At 40.1% G+C, this 22,541-nt stretch overlaps 1 protein-coding gene across 1 annotated transcript; it reads left to right on the forward strand.

Annotated features, from left to right (window-relative positions):
- The first annotated feature begins 1,558 nt into the window (after positions 1–1,558).
- Positions 1,559–16,264, forward strand: fmr1 (fragile X messenger ribonucleoprotein 1). Its single transcript, XM_053428306.1, has 15 exons — positions 1,559–2,048; positions 4,727–4,779; positions 4,888–4,981; positions 6,917–6,988; positions 7,803–7,951; positions 8,897–8,990; positions 9,173–9,289; positions 9,626–9,796; positions 9,913–9,991; positions 10,121–10,248; positions 10,784–10,870; positions 11,626–11,854; positions 12,217–12,417; positions 13,395–13,474; positions 14,457–16,264. The coding sequence occupies exons 1-15, from the start codon at positions 1,998–2,000 to the stop codon at positions 14,664–14,666; spliced, it is 1,815 nt and encodes a 604-aa protein (XP_053284281.1). The 5' UTR covers positions 1,559–1,997; the 3' UTR covers positions 14,667–16,264.
- The last annotated feature ends 6,277 nt before the right edge of the window (positions 16,265–22,541 follow it).

Raw genomic sequence — 22,541 nt, forward strand, 5'->3', positions numbered from 1 at the left:
TCATATGTGAGTTATCTGTAACAGATTTTCACAGCCTTCTTTGTCGTTGTTGCAATCTGATAAATCTGTTGAAAAGCACCATGTGACTCAAAGCCTCATTTTGTGGAGACTTAAACTTTTGAGATGATATGCCCCCAGAGCATTAACATCATGAAGTTTTCAGTAAAATGTCTGTTTTGGCCATACACTAACAACTCCTTTTTTATGTTAGAGCCTGTTTCCCCTCTCACACACAGGAACTCCAGGTTGTCTGGTTTTCCCGTTCTCTTTCTCTCCCTTTCTCTGCCTTGTATCTCATTTCACCCTTCATGTGTCACCATGTTTCTGTTGCCCTCTAATTCTATTTCTGTCCTGATCTCGCTGTGGTTGATCCCTTTATGTCCTACTATGCCTGTTTCATATCTCACTGTCAGGGCTTCTGCGTTTACCTGACCTCTTGTCCTTTTCGTAATTGTCTCCTTCTTCTAAACCTCCTCAAGTGATTTTTTTCGACATCAGTCGTCTTTCTCCATCTTTCTTTCGCTCTCCAATCATTTGGCTTGTGGCTCTTCCCAGTCTCTGCCTAAACATGTAATTCTCAAGCAGCTCATGTGTCCTTTATGGGATGGAGCAGATGAGTGCTGTTGAGGATGTTGTAAATGATCATAGAGGTAACTCAGAACAGGTTATATTTGATGGAATACTCCTCTTGATACTGACTCTACAGGTGACAGAATATTAACTTTTCTAAATTGAAAAAACTAATTCAGCTCATTTGCCCACTCCTTGTGTCCAGATTCCCACTGTCCTTGCTGTGTCCAGAGATGTTTTTTAGGTCTCTCCACACCTCTCTTAATCTGAATAAACCATATAAACAGGCAACTCTGTAGGAGTCTGTAGACACACTGCCCTGCGAGCCTTCAGTCTGCCAAAAAGGTCCACTGTCTTCTTCTACATCCTCGGATTATCTACAACAGTGGTCGGCAACCGGCTCTCGAGATCATTTGATTATTTGAGTATTTTATTTTTTATTTTACCATGGAACAATGACACAAATATTCACGGGAGTCAAAGCTTGAATCTTCAAAGTAAAGGCACAATTGTTGCTTTGTTGCTGCAATATTTCATAACGAGCTGAATAACGGAGCTTTAATTTTGAAAAGTTGGGACCTTGGGGCTGATCATCAACCAGTAACCCTGTCATTTACAGACATTGTGTAAACGATCATACCAAGGGAACGCAAAGATAAATACATTACCCAAAAGGCAGTAAGTTAAATCTAAGCAGACAACGTGTGGATAAGAATATAATCTCTGCTGCTGCATTATAAAAGTAATTATAATAATAATAATAACAATAATAATAATACTGATATAATAATACGAATAATAAAAACAACAACGATAATAATAATAACACAGAACGTAATAATAACAATAGAAAACAGTAATAATAATAATAATAATAATAATACTCTGTTTGTGTGTTGTTAATGTACAGACGTTGCTCAGATGCCCAGAGACATTCTAGTGTGTCACCTGTGGAGAGCAGTAACAGCGTGGATGAGCGTGTCCTCAGCAGAGGAAGAGAGACGTCACATGGAGAGATGCGACCAGCAGAGGCTGCTTCACCACTCACCACACATTAACATAACTAGCTACTACAAGCTAACCAGGCTAGCTACAGGGGTCGCTTTGCGTTATCAAACATTCGGGAGTGCAAGTGTGCCGGAAATAAAAGCAGGATTCACAGACGGCTCAGAACTAGACTCGCATCACGGCCACAGACAGGGATCCTGGCCCCTTCCTGCTCTCCGCTGGCAGGGTATTCTGTCTCGCTAGCGACGCCAACGATAGCAACCTGCCTTGGCTAGCGTCAGGCTAGCCAGCTAGCTAGCTAGCTACTAACGTCGCTTACGGTGGTTAGCTAGCTAGCTACTAACGTCGAAAACGGTGGTTAGCTAGCTAGCTAGTAACGTCGCTAACGGTGGTTGGCTAGCTAGCTAGTAACTTGCGTCATGGATGAACTAGTCGCGGAAGTGAGGGGTACCAGCGGGGCCTTTTATAAGGTAGGCAAACACCTTTTGTGGAGCTTTGTCATCTCACACACCGCACCGTGCACTAAGCTCAGGCTAACTCATGTGAAATTACCCTGGCGGATTAGCTAGGAAACATTTGTTTGTATCAGCGGGCCTCAGTGCTTCTGTGCAGCCTCCACAGGGATGTGAAGGCTGCAAACCTGTAAACAAAGCCAACGACAGTCTGCTGCTAAACGCTGCCTGTTGAGTTAGTGAGGGACTGGTGCTAGTGTCGGTGTTAAATCATTGCAGTTGTAGCAGTGATGCTGGCGGCGACATGTTTTATCATATCGACGGGCTGTGTGATGGGCAGTTGCCTGCAGGTTCACCAAGTTCCAGCATTCAGTCATTTGTTTTTCAGAGGATACCAGCATCAATTCTGGGTTTTTCTTTGTATCACCTACAGCTCGTGCTAACTTGAGAATAATTTTGAAGACAACAAGTATGATGAGCAAGAGCTGTGGAGGCTGGGCATTTGGGCCAGACATACCTGGGCAGGTGTCAATCATATGGTGTCAGTGGTGGGAGAAGTACTCAAATCCATAAGGTTATTAACGTTGAAAAGATTTTCTGTAGGATGGACATTCATTTCCAGTTTGGATGATAGTTGTTCTTTGAGAACATATGAGGAGGAGTATTAAACAGGAAAGATGTAAGGAAGGCCATCAAATCAATTGAATATGAAACTACGTACAAGTTTTAAAGGAAGGATGTTTGGTAAGAATTTAAGGCTCACATTTGCTGACTGGATGATGAAAGCTCTCCACATTATAGCCAGTAGCTCCTGTAATTTGACTGAATTGTGATTGCTTGCACCAACTGTCAGCTTTCTAGAATTCAAAACTTTGCTGCTGCCAAACTATTGGGAATCATGTGATTGCACAGGACAACCATTGGAAATCATTCTGAGTTGTCGTGAGCTTTGAGTCCCCCACCTTTCCTGCAAATCTTCGGCACTGTAGCCATTGTGCTTCATTCAACACCAGCTTAAGTGTTTTAAATTTAGAAATTAGTTCCTACACCTCAGATGCATGTTCCATATTTAAAAAAAATATGGACAATAATTAATTGACCTCATTCATGTAGCATTTTTCTTGTCTTATTGACCAATCAAAGCGCTTTACTGTACAAGTCACTTTCACACACACATTCTCTACATGCCTCTTCTTCACACACCATCATCACACCCCATTCATACACTGTCAGACCAGCTGTCAGGGGGAGGGGGGGGGGGTTCAGTGTCTTGCCCAAGGACACTTTGGCATGCAGACTGACAGACAAATGCAAATAGCGATGCTGGCCTGAAATTTGATTGGCAGGTATTATTCCAATTTAATACAACTAAAGAAAATTGTTTAACAGTCAGCATTATTCTTATGATATCCACAAAAAAGCTGTTATTCTGTGAGAGGTGAGCAGTGTTAGAGACATCTGGAGCTGCAATACTCTAGTGTAACCTAGATTTAAATATATTAGATGCATTAAGTCGGTTTTTGGGTCTATTTACGAAGATGGCTAGTACGTTCTTAAAATGATATATGAATATAAACATTATATGCCATTATCTAGTTTAAACTGTTGGATTATACAACTGTATCATTAGATATGAGATTCATCATTGGTTTGTCCAAAAAAAGAAACAAACCCCTGTGTGAACATAAAGCTGTGGGAGGTAGATGTGTTTCTAAGACCCACACTGATGTTGTTAAGTGGTTCATTTGGTATGATTGTGAACTCTGATGCCAGCCTGGAGTTCATGTTCTGTGTTTAACAGAGCCAAATAGGTTGCAGCTTAATATAGATCAAATGCTTTAAGGATTTATCTGTTTGATTTTAAAAATAAATTGAAATGCAATTGATGAACATATTATCTTTTAAAATGGCTGTGAGGGTGATTATGACATTTGTAGTTAATACATTTTTAGCAGTCTTTTAGAGATTAATGAAAACGGTGGGGGGAAATGATAGTTGCATCGTTGGCACTGTATTAACTTTCAAAATAAGCTGAGGTCATTAATTAGCATATTAAATATCACAACTGCATTGTGATCTTTTCTGAAGAGAGAAACCGTAGCAGAAGACTCGACAACAACCGGAGTAGTCATTGCAGTTTACTGCCAGCACATGACACCATTATATCTGTGGAGAGACTTTAACCTTACCTGTTAGTTTAAGAAATAAAAGAAAACTTCTCCCTTTGAACGCTCCTCAAATGTGGCCTCAACCTCACTATCCAAACTGTAATAATCATCTGTGCATAGCTTCTGGATGTACATTCTCCATTATGGGTCGAGATCATAATGTGAGCTCAGTTAAAAAGCTTTCCTGGACTTTTGGGGGATTTTGAGAAGCCCCTGTTTTTCTAAGTTTGTACTTAATTTAATCCATTACTGGCTGCTAGCTTACTAGGCTAATGCTACCCATAGGCTCGACTCTCCATCTTCCATTTCCTCTGAGGCGTTGTATGTCCTACTTGCAGTACTTGACACACATGGACAGACTGTGCACAACCAGAGAGAGCGACGCAACCAAACCTGACGAAGCCTAAAAAGAAACACTGGGCTGTTGGGTTGCTGTATTTGATGCTTGACGCCAGTTTAACACTCCTGTTGTAGTATGTTCAATTCTGGCTATTTTAATTTTTGATATTCCCTCTTGGATTCTTCTAGGCCTTCGTGAAGGATGTTCTTGAAGGATCAGTCACTGTGGCTTTTGAAAACAAGTGAGTAAAACAAATGCGCACACACAACAAATTATGATGTATGGTTGAGTGTTAAAATTGCCAGTGATCAAATTAACTCTTATTTTTGTATGTGCTCCTCCGCCCCAGCTGGCAGCCGGAGCGTCAGATCCCATTCCAGGATGTGCGGTTCCCTCCTCCAACAGGGTTCTGCAAAGAGATAAATGAGAGCGATGAGGTCGAGGTGGGAGTGATTCAATACCTTCAGAATAGTTTTAAGAAAATCCGCATTATCACCAAAGACAAAGTTGGTACAGTGAGCTCTTTTAAAGGGATAGGTCCCAGAAAAATGCGAATTCACTCATTATCTTCTTACCCCTATGCCGATGGAGGGGTGGGTGAAATGTTTGAGTCCAGAAAACACTTCTGGAGTTTCAGGGGTAAAATTTGTTGCAGCAGAATCCAATACAATTGAAGTCGATGGTGAGTCCTTCTTCAGATGTAATAAAACAAGTTAAAAAATTATAACACGCCTCCTCGAAACGATGTCATTTATATAATATAAAAATACGTTAGAAACATAATTGATGCTGTTACTTGCTGCAGGTAACGTAGCTTTTTATGAAACATTGACCTGACAGTCTATTCAAAGCCAACGTTCAATAGACTGTGAAATAGAACAAAAAAATTAAGTGCACTTTTTTCTGCAGATTAATCAAGAGTTCTGCATAATAAACAGTGTACCTACAGTGGGTGGTACAAATTATGTTTTTATATCTGATTTTCACTTATAATTAAAAACATTTTTTTAGGGTTGGGTACCATTTACATTTGAACTGGTACTGGTCGGTGCTTTACTCTCACAAAAATTTCGGACCAGGTTTTATTTATGCATAGTGTATTGCGAGGTATCCGCCTCCGCCTCCCAAAAAAATTCCAGAACACGGAAACCACCTCTAGTGATCACGTTTGTCCCTGGCCTAATACATTACTATAAGAGATTGCTTTCTTCAAAAGAATTGTGTCGATTCAGTATGATAGTAACGTAACTTTAAGGAAAGGTAACGGCACCACACACACACACACACACCGACTCCACTGCTCTTAATCGACTGCTCCGCTGTTTCTAATCCGCTACGTTTAAACGTTGATTTGTTTGAAATGACGCCACAATAACAACACTGATTATCAAAGATGAATACTTTTCTTCAATGAGTCAAATCTTCTAAACTGCACATTCATTCATAATACAGCTTGTCTCTCGCGCTGACATGCACTCATACAAACAAACAGTGTCATCGGACACATGTGTAAACTCAGTCTTGGTAAAAACAACAGAATTTTTTAACTTAGACAATGTAAATAGAGGCAGAGGAGATGGCAGGGCGCACTCAATTCAGTTGGCATTCGAGGCGCTAATGATAGCGATACAGAGAGGAGCAGTAAATTAATTAGAAAAACTTGGACAAAAAGACCCAAATGAACACTATAAGGACTCAGTGGAGCTGTGCATGGCTCCCTGGGTGTTCTCCTTGGCAGAGCTGTGGCCGGCTCTGCACACTCTGATGGTCCGTGCCATGGTGCTGTGCATGGCTCCCTGGTTGTCTGCGCCCTGACATCACCGTTGTTCTGACTGTGTGCAATGATCAGAAATGAGCTTGCCATGATCCCGTTTCAGGGGTGAGTCACATGGTTTTGCTCTCTCTCTTAATTTAACCTATACTCTCTCTTTTACTCTCATTCACGTATGCATACTCCCTCACCCAGTATACTAAAATATGGCACCGATTGATTTACCTTTGTTTCAAATTTATTACTTTTGCTTATTGCTATCTTCATTTATTTGTGATTTGATCAGTGAAACAAAGTAATTCAGTCCATGGAATAATTTAAATGTGCTCTTCAGAATTCATCAGAGAACGCCCGTACTATTTAATAAATGGTTATTGAGCAGGTCATCCATTTTTCGGAATAAAATGATTTGGGTTTGGAAGTTTCCTTCTGTGAAGTTCTCAAAAAGGCTTTTGAAGAGTCTTGCTTTTAAATGACATTAATAAGAAGCACAAATTAGTGAAATTTAATGAAATGTGTTTATTTACTCGTCGTGACTCTTTGCATCTGAGCCACACTTTGTGTAATGAGTGGAAAGTTTTAAGAAATGCACTGTGTGTGTTACCAGGTATATTCCAGGGCTAATGACAAAGAGCCTTGTGGGTGGTGGCTGGCTAAGGTTCGCATGGTTAAAGGAGAGGTAAGGTTAAGTCTGCATGTTTTCTAACTCTCAATATACAATTTAAGACTAGGGTTTTGTGCAAAAGTTAGGCACCGGTTCCTTCATGGCCAGTACATACTAGACTGAATCAAAATACAGATTCCAATGCCAAGTTATGCACTTAGTTGACATGCTTACAGGGAACATAAACATCACTGCCCGTGCCTTGTTAACATTACATTTAACTTTGGTGACAGCACACTGTCTACATGGCTCTGGCTGCACCTTTCGTCAGCCTACAGTTAGGTAGTAGCTACTCCAATACTCAAGTCAACAAAATGCCAAAACCTAAATGGTAGAAAATGTGGCTGTATTTAATACGAAAGCACTACATCAGTTCTCAGTTTCAATGGGCTGTGAAGTCCAAGTGTTTTAGAATTAAAAAATATATATGTAAGTGCCATGAAGTTTGGATTATAAATTATAAGTGTACAGTCACTTTTAAATTGGTGGGGGGACTTTTAGTTTCAGCTGACAAGTAGTTGGCAGATTGGATTTAGGCTAATGTGTCAGTTATTCGTTTTACTTCTGTTACCCATTTTTATCTCTGACCTGGTTTTTCATTCAATCTCATCCTCTGCCTTTTTTAATATCTGCAACTCTGCCTTTGTCTCTCACTTGCTGGCTCTTTCTCACTTTTTTCCCTTACCCACATTCTTTCCAGAAGTTTGTAATTCTGTTATTTAAACTGATGATTATATTCTATGAACTATTTGGATTGGACAAAATCTGTTGTTCCAGATGTGCAGAACTGGATCACTCTGATTCTATCTTTGTCTGTCTATATCTCTAGTTCTACGTAATAGAATATGCTGCATGCGACGCTACATTAAATGAGATTGTGACACTGGAGAGGTTACGGCCAGTCAACCCAAACAAACCAGCCACAAAAAACACATTCATCAAGATCAGACTGGATGTACCCGAGGATCTACGACAGATGTAAGTTTGATTTAAAAACAGGACGCACAAAAAAACTTTGGTGACAACTGAATGGATCTCAATTCCATACAGTTATTCATTTTTATTTCTGTTGCATCAAATCACAACACACGGTCTGTAAAGGTACGTAAATAGTATATCATATTGTGGAGAAACCTAACATTCCCACAACAAGCAAACACTTGACAACTGGAAAGATAATAACTCCCTTTTAACAAGCAGAACCAGACTAAAGCAGTTTTCAGACATGAACTCTGGATAATGTCCATACAATTGGGTCTGGATGTTCTTTTGAGTTTGCTTTTGACACACGAACAGAGTTTCCAGGTTAGGGGTGGTGCAGTAGGCAGAGCATAACATATTCATTCTATTGTACAAATCGCATGTTTTTGTTTACAACACATCAACACAGCAAAGATTTTACATTTGCTTTCTCACATACAGCCAATCTGGAGAATGTCAGGAGATTATTGAAGTTCAAAGCAGGTCTGAAAGCTGCTTCAGTGTAGGCAGCGATCTGCCTAGACTGGTTGGGGTGAGAGGAGAAACAGTTGTGTAGCTGTGGTTATTAAAGCAGAGTGAGACCAGTTGTATATTATCAGTAGCATACAACTTTTAAACAGAACCTGCTAATCTTGAGCCACATCTGTGAGTTGTCAGCATGATTACAGCTGGCACAGTGTTAATGCCATATAACGGTGGTATGTGCCACTAATACAGCACAATAATTTGTAGCACCCATTCAATAATGTGTGGGTCACAATCTTGGTTTCTGTCTAAAACCTGCAATAATATTATACTAATAATCCTTTTATAGGAAATGGCTATGATTGTTTGTGTTTTGCAGATAAAAGACAGAAAAAGGTTTTTACACTCATGCCCTTGAGGACTGAATTACTTAGTCATGAATTCTCATGATCTGAATTTTTGTGACTGTTTTGCCAGGTGCTCCAAGGAATCGGCACACAAAGACTTTAAGAAGGCTGTGGGAGCGTTCACTGTCACCTATGACTCAGAGAAAAAGCAGCTGGTCATCTTGGTACATAAAAATAATATTTTTGTTTAAGAAATTAAGACAAAAGTCTCTTGTTTATCTCTTGAATTATATTTGATAAACATGACACAAGTCTCTGTTACTGTGGTACACGTGTGTGACTAACGTGTGTCATTTGTAGTAAGTAACTTACATTTACGTAAACGGGTGTTTATTGTTTTTCGCAGTCAGTGAATGAGGTCACAATGAAACGCGCCAATATGATGAGTGACATGCACTTTAGGAGTCTCCGCACCAAACTGTCTCTCATAATGAGGAACGAAGAGGCCAACCGACAACTGGAGGTAGACTTTTATACACATACACACATATGCGTAAATATATGCTTGTGATCCTAGGCATTTAAATCTATAATCTTGCTGTTCAAAAATAATGAATTAAAATCATTCGTCATCATCAGTCATATCATTCTTGTTTGCTGTGTTTTGCCCTTTGATACATTTTACGTGTGTGTGTGTGTGTGTGTGTGTGTGTGTGTGTGTGTGTGTGTGTGTGTGTGTGTGTGTGTGTGTGTGTGTGTGTGTGTGTGTGTGTGTGTGTGTGTGTGTGTGTGTGTGTGTGTGTGTGTGTGTGTGTGTGTGTGTGTGTGTGTGTGTGTGTGTGTGTGTGTGTTTCTACAGAGTTCCAGACAGCTTGCATCACGGTTTCATGAACAGTTTGTAGTCCGGGATGATTTAATGGGTCTGGCCATTGGGACTCATGGAGCAAACATTCAACAAGCTCGTAAAGTCCCAGGAGTCACTAACATAGACCTGGATGAAGAAACGTGCACCTTTCACATATATGGAGAGGTAGGATGGATAGATCAAGACCCCCTTGTTTCTGGATTTACAAATACAGACCTGAGCCTAGAGAAATTTAAGTGTCATGTTTACATTTTATGTGAAATTGTGCTTGTTTGTCTAAGGACCACGAGGCTGTTCGTTTAGCGAGGTGTTTCCTGGAGTTTTCTGAAGATATAATCACAGTTCCCAAGAACTTAGTAGGTGAGAAAATCAATCAACTGAGATGATCAGACCATTCATGCGGTAACATGACTTTATTTAAGGATTAGCCAGACGATTAAACTCCGGAGTTCCAGTTGACAGTGATAGATGATGTATCTGTCTTCACAGGAAAGGTCATTGGCAAGAATGGTAAACTGATCCAGGAAGTGGTTGATAAGTCTGGTGTGGTGCGGGTTCGTATTGAACCTGAAAACGACAAGAAGCCTTCGGCAGTGGCGGCAGCAGCAGCAGAAGAGGTCAGTGGGAATGAGACTTTGCGACACATCAAGACACACACTGGAATTTTTTCATAATCATTGATTTTTTCCATCCCCTATTGTTATTGGTGATTAATGAATAATTCCAGATTTTTTAAATGGCGCCCTAAGCCACAAAAGTTTGTGAACCCCTGCTATTGTGTCTATTTAAAAGGTTCACGGTGTAGGGTTTAGTGGCATCTTTCAGTGGAGTTGAACAGTAGAACAGTATAGTGTGGTACAATGGCGTTTGGTTAATTTAAAACTGCAAAAGGCCCTATAGAGAGCCAGGGTTTGGTTTGTCCATGCTGGGCTGCTGTAGAAACATGGAAGAGGACCTACTTCCTATGTTGAAATAATTAAAGAGAAACACAGCAATTATCATTTTCAATTGATCTTACACAAATCCAAAATTGATTATGAATATTCTACTCATCTCCCTAAATCCTGCAAAGTGGACCTCCATGAATAAGTATAACTGCAATACAGTGAGTATGTGAACCACTATCTTTCATGTTCTTTACCTCTCTCAAAGGGAATGGTGCCATTCGTTTTTGTGGGGACCAAGGAAAGCATCTCCAATGCTACAGTACTGCTGGACTACCATCTGAACTACCTTAAGGTCTGTGTGTAATCAACAGTCATAACAGTTGTTTGACGTTTTGACCAGGCCCAGCTCGAAGGTCAAAGTAACAGCATAAGGCTTAACAAGATTAAATTTAAATTTAAGAGTCATCATAGCAACGCAAACTATTTTCAATCATCATTCTCTGTACTTTCATATTTCTATATAAACATAAATGAATGGATTGAATGAATTGATAACTATCTGACCTGAATATGTGATTAGCACTGTATGTATTGTCTTTGAGCTCATGCTGTTGGCCTGTTCAGACCTGGTATGACATTCCTCCTGAGAGATATCATCACATCTCACTTTACCACTCTATGTGCAAATAATTATGTCTCAATCATTTCTGTTCCTGAAGACCACCTTAGGTTTTTCTGAGTGTACTGATGTGTCTGATGAAATGAGAGTCAATGAGCGCTAAAAATACTTTTGATTAATTATTAAACTAAAGTGGGTCAAAGAACGTCAGCTGAAAAAGTTGTCCTTCATATGTGGTCCAGGTCACATATGCTTTCCAACTGCTAAAACTATGTGGCCAGATCACTTCTGAATGTGGTCTGAGTGTTCAGATCTCAATATGCATCGAGGACTCATTTGGGTGCGTTCAGACTCCAAATAGACACAAACTCCTTGTCATCGATCACTCAGGATGGATGTTAATACGATCTCCGAATGGGGTCTGTGTTTTGAATACAATCTAAACCAGTATAAACAACTTAAATTATTCCATTTGTCCATGTCCACAGGAGGTGGATCAGCTCCGCCTAGAGCGTCTCCAGATTGACGAGCAGCTGAGACAGATAGGAGGAGGAGGAGGTGGTGGAGGAGGGACGGGACCTCGGACTCTGAAAGACAAAACCTACGTGTTCGATAACGGGATGGGAAGAGGAGCGGGAGGAGGAGGGAAGCCCTACACCGGAGGGGGAGGACGAGGAGGGCGAGGACGAAGAGGAGGAGGTGCAGCTTTCGCCTCAGGTACCAGAAAATAACTACAATCAAGAAAACTAATTAAATCCTGTTCAAATAATCGTAACATATTAATTAGAAACTGTGCCTGTGCATATACAAGGGAAATTGAATACCTGAAGCTTTAAATCCAAAAATGTATAATCTCTAGTGTTGTGTGTCCACTCGGTTAATGAAGCGTTTAGATTTCTGACATTTGAATGGAAAGGATATGAAACATGCAGCTAGTACAAGATTACAAGTACTGAATGGAGCCTGTCCTCCCGAGGCAATGACTTCATTTTAAAACTAAACAGTGACTCAAAGGTTAATTTCATGTTATCTTTCCGAGGCTGTTAAATGAGGTTTGACTTATGTACCTGGTTCCCCAGGCACTAACTCAGAGGCATCCAATGCTTCAGAGACAGAGTCAGACCACAGAGAGGAGCTCAGCGACTGGTCGCTGGCCTGCACTGAGGAGCTGATGACAGGAGGCGGGACCCTGCCCAGAAGGACAGATGGGAGGAAGAGACCAGGCAGTGGTGGACCAAGGGGAAGAGGGGGAAGAGGCAGAGGAGGAGGAGGGTATAAAGGTCGGTAGTGATTATCAATGGCAGTTATTTGACCTCTCTCTAGCAATAGGATTTTTCTCTGCAGATGTATTGAAGAATTTATGTAGACGAGTTAAACATATCCATTAGAAAATCCTGATAAACATTTCTAATCAGTTATTCAACTGTTCATTATCTTGCCACCATTTGACCTTAGCTGATTTGGAAGATAATGTTTCAAGTAACAGAAAAAAGAGAGACGTCACTTAGTATAGTTAATGGAAATAAATTAGTTTGAGATGCTTTTCATCATATTATAGCCTGAACAATGGGCATGATTCAAATGATGAGATCTCCGCGGACTCTCTTTGCTGATAAATTCTCATGAGTGTTTTCTTTTCCAGGAGACCCACATTTATGACGCTCATAAATTAGACCCTGCCAAGAGTTCCTCTCTTAAGTCATGTAGGGACATGTGAGGGTTTTGGCTGCGTGACAGTGATGGAGTGAGTGGTGTTCCAGAATAAGTTTATCACTCATCATCTTCCCATCAAGTTGTGGGGACGCATATGAAAACTTTTAAGTTAGACTTTAAATAACGATCGATGATATGACAATTCTTCCATAAGTTAAGCCAATGCATCTTGATCGCCTGATGGTGGCGGGATGCAGTAAAGGTCTTAAACCCTGCCTCCTCCATGTTAGCAAATCGCCCATGGACCAATCTAAAGTTAAAAAACACACATCAATTTTGTTTTTTCTACATCAAACCACACTGTTTGTTCAAGTGTTTATGTTTTTGTTAAATGGGATTTTAATTACTTATTTGATGCTTTAAAAAACGGGGTAAAACAGGGATTGGTTGAGTGCGTGCATTGTCGAGACCTGGATACGACAGCTCCATCCCCGATCACTACTGCACAGACATTGGCTCCAAAATATGTAATCGATGCAAGTTTTCAGCAATAGTAGCAATTGGGCTTCATTTCTGGTTGGGGATTGTTTTTGTCTCGGTTTAGCTGACGACATGCAGTGGGGTGATCCAAGACCTCGTCATATCAGAGACCCCAAGACAAGAGCGCCGGAAGACAGCCTACAGGTAACACACACACAGACATTCACACACATTTGACCTTTCGACTCACTCTAATAACAAACAGCTGTTGGTGTATGCAAAATTTAAATTTTAAGTCCAAACTAATGTTAAAAAAAAGTATCGTTACTGATTTCAGCCTAGCTGGTTTCTGAAATGATGGTTTGCTAAAAGTTCGGACGCATCCCTCCCCCTCTCAAAACATCTCACTTGTCAATTGAAAGCAAATAATGTCGATTATCCTTCACTATATGGAACATATATGACTTTAAACAAACACTGAACTCTTGTAGCACGTGAAAAGACAAAAGCAAGTTTGACAATGGCCAAATCATTATGGCCAAACAACTCATTCATAGCATCTCAGAAACAGTGAAACTTGCGGGGAGCTCTCACTCAACATGGGGGAGGTGCTACTCACAGTGGTACGAACTGAAACAAACCACAAAACAGTGACAAGGTGTTTGAGCATGTGTCAGGATCACATCTGATCAGCGGCAGCTCCACCTCTGAAGCTGCTTTCAGACATGTACTGAATTCTTTATAATCTCCTGATATTCTTCGGAGCGGCGAGTGACAGGCTCCCATCATTCCCCCTGTAAAAGCTCGGGATAATGTCCGAATGAGCAAGAAAACACCACAACATCCTTTGCACCTTCATCACGTGGGCGTGTGATGGCGTTTCTAATACGCGACAAAAACATGCGTAGCTCAATGCAGAAGCATGAATCAGACTTAATAACTAACTAGATTTAGCGAACAATCAAAATCAGCTCTTGTGAAATTTAAACCACAACAGTTAAATTTGCTGCAGTCTCTGTTAACTACATATGTATAGATATAAGTGTAAAGTTTGACGTTCAAAGCAACAGTAACCAAAGGGGACAGGGCTCGGCAAACACCCAGTTCCCCAGTGATCACACGTTTCTCATCTCTCTCAACCTGTGCACTGTGGGACCAGACTGTACTCGTTTCCTTTTTCCCACAGATCCGCGTGGACGGTAACAACGAGCGCAGCGTGCAACACTCGTCAGGGGGTCGAGGAGGAGGAGGAGGAGGGGGGCCTTCTTCCTCTTCCTCCCAGGGTGGTGTCGGTGGTGACGGCCCCTCCCGTCATCATCATCAGAGACCCATCAGAGACCGAGGGATGAAGAAGGACAAACAAGACGCTCCTCCGCTGGTGAACGGAGTGTCGTAGATACACCACTGGAGGACCTTCTCATTTAGATATATACACACACACGTTCAGATACAGATACACACACATTCAGAAACACACACAGGCAACTGGTCATATACCATTGTAGAATCTTAATCTCTCGCTTTTTCTTTCTTTTTTCCGTCAAACAAATGAATACACATATTTCATCAGCATGGAAGTTTACCCTAGTTAAGTGGTAGACCAGAGGTTGTCTGGAATCTGCTGGTCTGGTATGTGAGTGTACTGCTATGGACTCTTCTTGACTGGTATGTTATCTTGCACTCTTCTATGAAGTGACAAGTAAAATAATCAGTACCTTTTTGGACAAAAGGAAAAGAAGAGCAGGGATTTGACTAAAGATCATCTCTTACCGAGGCATTATCCCTGAACATACCTCCCTCCCCCATCAACAACAATTATTTGTTTAGCCTTTTTTGCACTGCCCTGTTTGAAAACGCTCACTTAAGAGACAAAAGAAATTAGATGAAACTGAAAAAAAACAGGGAATCCTAACTACGTCTGAAAGTGGAATTAACGTGTGTTCCTTCCCTTTACATCTCAGATTTATTTTAGTTTCCTACAGGTGGAGAAATAATCTGTGGAGGTTTAAAACTCCAAAATCCAACCTTTGGCAGTCACGAGTTTATAAGTCTTACAGTCTTTCGGGTATGATTCCAGGAAGACTTAATTATCAACTGTAAAATATATGATCTTTTTGAGAAGGAAGAGGCAGCCGTGTTTTGGTGTCTCTCAAATAACTTATATATTCATGGGGATATCATGGCTCAGCACTTTTCACTCGGTGAATGATTTACCGGTCTCATCATTTAAATTGTCTGTGTTTTGTTTGCTTCGGTCTGCATACTGTAAAATTCTTTCATTCCTTCCGACTGTCGGACCAAGCATGAATTCAGAGCAGTCGAAGACATAGCGATGGAGAAACATGAATCGGAGGCACTTTGATGCAAATAAACTGTTTAAAAGTCTTTAGTGAAGCAAAGGGAGACAGGAGCGTCACCAGCAGGTCACAATATGAGATGAACTGCTGTCCATTATAAAGATACTGCACTTAAGGATTATGCACCCAACATACAACAGCTAGAATCACAGATAAAACTAGTACATTCACAGTTTTATACGGTTACAGAATAAACCCTGACTCATGATGAAAGCATTCAGCACAATCACCACTTAAAGAGCCCACGCGGTTGTGACACTCCCATCCGCCTTCATGGATCTCTGCCGTCAACTAGAATCCACACTAGAAACATCACAACCTTTCTAACATCAACAAAGGAATATTTCTCATTAGGCTGCAAGATGAACTTAACTTTGGTTATTTTTTACTAACAAAGCAGTCGAGGATGGATGCCTTTTAAATTAGTGCATCGACTTTTGCTTTCAGACAAACCGGATTAAGGCAGCAACATTGTCAGTGTAGACCTCCTGTCGCCTGATCACATGAGCTTTTCTTTAATTTATGAAGACCTTTGTATTTAACTTTTGTTTTGCAGTTAGTGTTTCAAGTATTAGTGTAGAGGAAACAGTTCTTGTGAGTAATGCCTTGATATAATAAAAACTTGGTTTAAGTTTAATTCTCTTTGGTTTTCAAACTCATTGTGGGCCCACCTGTCTTAGTTGAATATTTTCTATGTTAGTCTGGTTTAATTTAGCTCTTCTGTTCTGCCTGGAGTCTACTAAATAACTTTAGGTCTGTTTTCTACTCGCTGCTTATTAATAATGGTGTGGTGAATGTAACCTGAAGTTAGAGGCACATTTCAGTCAAACCTCTCAGATTAAATGTAAAAACAAGGTCAATCATGCAATTCTTGTCATAAGTCTGGTTAAATCCTCTGTGTTTATCACTGTCACTCTTCTGCCATTACTCTGGGTCATAACCAGTCTTTAAAAAAACAAAAAAACATCTTTGTGCCTTCAATTTATGCTCCTCAATTTCTGTGAATTTGGCCCATTCTTAAAAGCACCAGGTTACCCTGAATAGATCAAATCCTTTAATACTGTATGTTTAAACCCGGTGTAACACCGCGGCCGTTTTTCTTTCATTTCTCGGACATTGGGTACAAGTTGCTTTCTCTTTCATTCCATAAATCTGTATGAATTTCTTTTAAATAGGCCAAATGGTCAAAAAGAATCTCGACAGATTCGGGGCTTCTAGTCCTGTACAATGTCCAATTTTGTAATTTTGCTCCTAGAACTATCTGCGTTGTGATGATGACACAGTGGCATAGACCGATAGAAGAGAACAACCATCAGAGCAGAAAGTGACTTTCCTAAGCACTGAAAGGTTTTTAGCATCAGGGGATCATCAGAACAAAAACTGACCTGTGTAGACTTAAAGCTCTCATTCTGAAAAGTTGCTGTTTGTAGAGTCACTGACTGAAGGATCCTAAATAAGTTGGCACGAAGGCCTTTACTGATCATTTACACTCTCAGTTGACCTAAATTGTGCCCTACGCTCAAACTGACTCCAGTAACTCTGATGAGCTAGTATAGAAAGTTTTTATATGTCAATGAATGTAAATAAGTCATGGTGACATTTGTTTGGATTCATTTAATCTCTTTTGAAAACCTGTTGAAATGTGAGAGTTGCTGTAAAAAAATGAAAATTCTAAGCAAAAAAAAAAGTTTCTCAAGGTTTCTCTGCGTATTCGTAGGTTTGTCAACATTAGATCACAATGTTCTGCATAGAATCCCTGTAATCAATTCAGCATATGCCAGTATGCTGGCCCTGATTTTAAGTTTAGTTACGGCTGCGTCAATGTTGAAAGAAAACAACTTTAGTTTTCCTCCAAAGGAATAGTGTGATATTTTGGAAAGAAACATCCTCACCTTATTGTTGAAAGTTGAAGGAACCAGCAGGTGATTAGCTTGGATTAGCTAAAGGCTGAAAATGGGAAAATACCCAGCCTGCCTATGTGCAGTGAACAACATCCAGTCAGCACCCTTAACCCCCCGCTTCCAGTCTCTATGATAAGCTAGGCTAACTAACTGCCAATGTGATAATGCGACACAATATGAGTCGTGTTTATCCTTCCTCTTTTCAAAAGGACAGTTTCCTGAAATGTCAAAACTATCCTTTTAATTAACTGATTTCATTAATAAGCATAGTGAAAAATTTTACCTGCAAAACCGAAATAAAATTTACTTGTAATAAATGCAAAGTATGAGAAGTATTTTAAAAAAAAAAGAAGCCTGTTATCTTCATGCTTCAAAGCTGTGAATGCTCAGAGAAACTTTACCATATTCTGTGTGACATGTGCCTTTTAAATTGTGGCTAGTATCACAACCTAGACTTGTAAATCAGGGATGAGGAGGAGACATTGACCAGATGGATAAAGATGGCTAATTCTGAAGTGATTCATGATTCACTCTGGGTTGTCATTGGGGAAGCTGAGCATTTCTGTCCCTCTAAAACCGAAACCTGTTTATTGTACAGGTGTCTTTGGCGTCACCCTCTTTTACCACCTGGTCGTTTTTAAACACTGGGCCTGTTGTATCTTTGTACAGTCGACAAACATAAGCCTGTAGCTTATGACCTGGTTCAGTTGATCTGTGAAATGGATTCAGTTGCTTTTCTAGACGGCTGCAGTTCAGAACCTTAGCTGCTGATTGAAAGTCAAACACAGCCTCCTAATAGACTTCCTCCTTTTAACATTTAATCTTGAGATGCTAAATAGTTTGACCCAGTGTATCTTTATTCCCTCTATTCTTCCCGATAGTAACTTCAGTAATGAAAGGCACTGAAAAGATTTCAGAGATTGAGCCAGGTCTTCTCTTTAGCAGAGACCAGTGAACCTTCCTAGTCTTGCAATGCATGCACATCTTTTATTATGGATTTTGGACATTCAATGACTTTGAAAAGAGATGTTCTTTTTAATCAGTGTTATTTTGTCTCATGTCTCTATGACCTAAGACTGGTCGGAGTTTTGAAGTATCCGATGATGAGGAACATCTGCTGACAACAACCAGCTTAGAGTCAGTGAGAAGTGGGAAACTTATACCTTTTCCAAAATGTCTCCAGAAAGGGTGGAAACCTGAGTGATGAATCACAAAACAGGGTTTTTGTTGAAATTTAAGTTACCTTTTTCTAAAGTATTACCGGTGTCAGTTTCTCCATCACTAATCTGTTCGGACGTTTGCTTTCACTGGGTGTTCACACTGCTGTTTAACAGGTGAGCGTCCTCTGCAGTGCGTCAGCAAACCGCTCAAGTGAAAGTCACCTCTATATTGCCAATAGAGCATCAACAGTATGAAGTTGCTTTGTATTGTTAAAAAAACATAAGACAAAAGAAGGGAGGCTGGTATACTGTATATAATGATGTCATTATTTGTCTGAGAAAAGATTTGTACAATTGTTTCAAATGTGCACTTATCCTGATATCTTCTTTTTTTGCTGTTTAATATCAGTTCAATGCTAGATCTCTTGATAATAAACTTAATGATGTGTGGAAACAATAGCAGGGTTGAGTCAAACGCAGTTGATAATGAAATGTGCGTAGTGCTATGGAGCTTGAAACATAACGCCGGTGAAAAGATGGTGGGGTCACCGAGAAAAATCCACCCTAAAAACCGATTCATGAATGAAAATCCCACATTGGACCTTCACTTATAATGACATAATTAATGCCATTTCCTTTTTAGGGCTAATGGTCCGTTCAATTGTGAAGTGATGGTTACAATTTACATTCTTTGTTTAATTTCAGGTAGCATAACTGAGAACAATTTGTGCATTAAAGCTGGAAGTGAAACTCCATCGAATGTATTTTATTGATTTGTATTTGATTGATAAATTAAGACAGTAGTTTCACCTTTTATACAGAACTACAGTTATACTGGAGCAGCAACTCTAGATCATCTTTCAAATCCTCAGGCTTTGGGAACCTGGGATCAGTCATTTCACAAATAACAAAAAACTACACTCCGTTGCTTTTGCTCTTTCAACCACATCCCATGATCCTCCTTGGCAGATCCAGTTTGTCGTATACAAGCACCTGAAGTTACACGACTTGTGAGGACTGTGAGATGCGGTTGAAAACGATAGCAAGAGAATTTTGAGGTACGTTTTTGGATAGACCGTAAAGTTAATCTAAAACCCCCTAAATTATAGGGTTAGAAGATAAATTGTCATTTTTGGAAATTGCACATGACAGTTGATATGACTGTCATGTCTGTTTGCAAACAGCTAGAGCCAGGAGATTATTACCATAGAGACAGGGAAACAGCCCGCCTCTGTCCAAAGTTGAAAAACATCACTTCCAGGTCCTCTGAAGCTAATTCAAATGTTATGTCGTGTTTATTTCAAACACCGACAGAAAAGTAAATAGTTCCATCACTCAAGCACTGGTAAAACCTCAGCCAATCATTTTTGCATTTCTGCTTGTGTGCTGACTTTACAGCTGAGATCCAGCCTTTCAGAACTGAACTTTGAGCAGGGCTAGGCTAGCGATTCCCCCTGATTCCAGTCTTTATGCTAAGTTAAGCTAACCATCTCTCCTCAGTATGCACAGACATGAGTAGAATACTATGTATCTTCTAAAAGGGGACTATTCAATAAGCCCTGTAATGGAAGTGTACCTTTGCCTCATACAGTACCTATGTCGACAAAGTGTTAAGGTGGATTTTCCCTGTACATTGGTCCTGATTGGCAGCCATCATATAGTGAGACCCAAATCATTTTGATCCTGCCTCCTCTTTTTAGTCACCATGGCGATGACCTAAAACATAAACAAGTATTCAGTTTGTATTTTGTGGCGAGGCAAACGGCAGCTTGGCTTTACGTAGAGTTCAACTATGGTGAACTATGAACTGCAAAATCCTATGGAGCCAAAACTTAACAAACAAGCAAAAACATGTTCTATATATTTCTGACCATGTTCTTGCAAACATTGTGGTTTGCCAGAAAATATCAAGTGATTTTTGGCTCAATCATTGTGCCATATCCTGCGAAATTCACCCTCCAGTCCACGACAGCAGGTGGCGCTGTGAGGCAGTTAACAGGCACAGGGAAGTGGAAAGCCAATGCGATGAGCATCGCCACTATCAGACATGATCACACATGACCTCCAGGTGGAATATTGTTTTTGTACTTGTAGGATTAGTAAATACATTTTATGCCTGTAATCTTTTTTATAAATGCAGGATGAAGTTTTTTTTAACTTGTGTGATAATTTTGTTGTACTTGTATGAAAGTAAGGCTATTCGTTTCTGAAGCATCATTTGTTACATTTATTTGAGCAATATGTAGTTTTGTTGTTGTCAGGTGCATTTTGTGTTGAAAAACCACACTGTGTTGTGTAGGGAATTTGTAAAACATGTTTTTTTTGTTAAGTTTTGAACTCCATAATAGCTGCTTCCCATTTGCGTATGTGTGTGAGCAGTGCGGGAACTGTTGTGTACTGACCAGTTGGGGTCATTAAGAATTGGTGCAAAGTAAGGATTTCTACATTTGACATTTTTCTTAAATGTGTGCTATGATTGAGTGGCTGTGATGTTGGCCTGCAATGGAAACATGAAACGAGTACAGTAGAGGAAATGCTGTCTTGCTCTCGTATTGAGCCTCTGAAATATGGCTGATGTGGTCAGAGAGAAAGCTGCAAAGTAGGTTTTGAACCATTTGGGGTCCCAAACAAAGACATTTAAGAGCATGCATACACTATCTTCCCAGGATCAATATGTGTATATTGTGGTTGATCCTGGCAATAAAAAAGTGTCTTACCAGCTCCAATCGACTCACCGGGATCCCAAATGGCACGACCAAGGCTGACGACAACCGAATGTTGCGCATGAACTGTTTTTCGTTGAAGATGTAAGTTGCACTATCTTAGATTGTTTGACACTGTCCTCAATCCAGTCATTGTCTTCAGCACATTACAACAGTGCTATAACATGTAATTTGGTAAAGTGGTAAAGACACTTCCCTTGTATGTAAACCTTAAAAAGAATAATTCTTCTTTAAAACTGTTAAATCCTGTTATTCCCATGAAATGTTCGATATTAAGATTGATAACTGGTACTTTGTGTTCTGTCACCACATTTCATGAACAGATGTCATGAGAGGGTTTTTGTGCTTGGTCCAAAATGTGATCTTCCAGTCGTGTTGTGAACAGATCATATAGAGGAATTGGATTAAAGATTTGTAGCTTCAGATTTTTCCGGCGTCGCCTTTGGATCCAGACTGTTGAAGTAATTTTGAGGGAAATTAATTTTAACTGGGACTTTTGTGGTTTAGAGAAACACGTATTGGCAGCTGTTCACGAAATGAAATGTTTTACGTCGGTCGGCAAAGATAACGGCAGTTGTGGGGTTTTGTTCTCATGGAGTATTTGTGTGTTCCAGTTAAAATGTTTAATGCAATCAGCTGTTGTGATTGTCTTTAAAGGTTTGTTGTTCTCATGAGGGTATTTTTTTTTTTACCCATCATCCAATGGGTTCCAGAAGAGGAATGTCAATGACCTAATCCACATTTGGCGTCAAAAGTGTTCGTCAGCATCGTTAGATGTTCACAACTGGATGAGGCACGGGACTGAATCAGCCTGTTTGGACGACACTGTGTTGTGATGTCAAACCTTGATTCAGAGCAAAACACAAACACAAGACGAGAATACAAAAAGTAGGAGAATTCAATTTGTGTGACTTCAGTGCAGAAGGGTTTCAACCCTAATAACTGTGACACAGTCCAATAGACCATTTTGCATTCCCCTCTCTCTGAGCATGGTGTCATGTTGGGATTGCAGCATGGTTTTTGTGGAACCAGTGAAGATAAGGTGACGTTTGTTGTCATTTATTTGAGTATATATAACATCAACAGATATTAAGCAGACAAACTGTGGGCAGTTTAACTCTAAAGGGTCT

This window comes from Pleuronectes platessa, chromosome 8 (assembly GCF_947347685.1).
Source record: "Pleuronectes platessa chromosome 8, fPlePla1.1, whole genome shotgun sequence".
Classification (NCBI taxonomy): Eukaryota; Metazoa; Chordata; class Actinopteri; order Pleuronectiformes; family Pleuronectidae; genus Pleuronectes; species Pleuronectes platessa.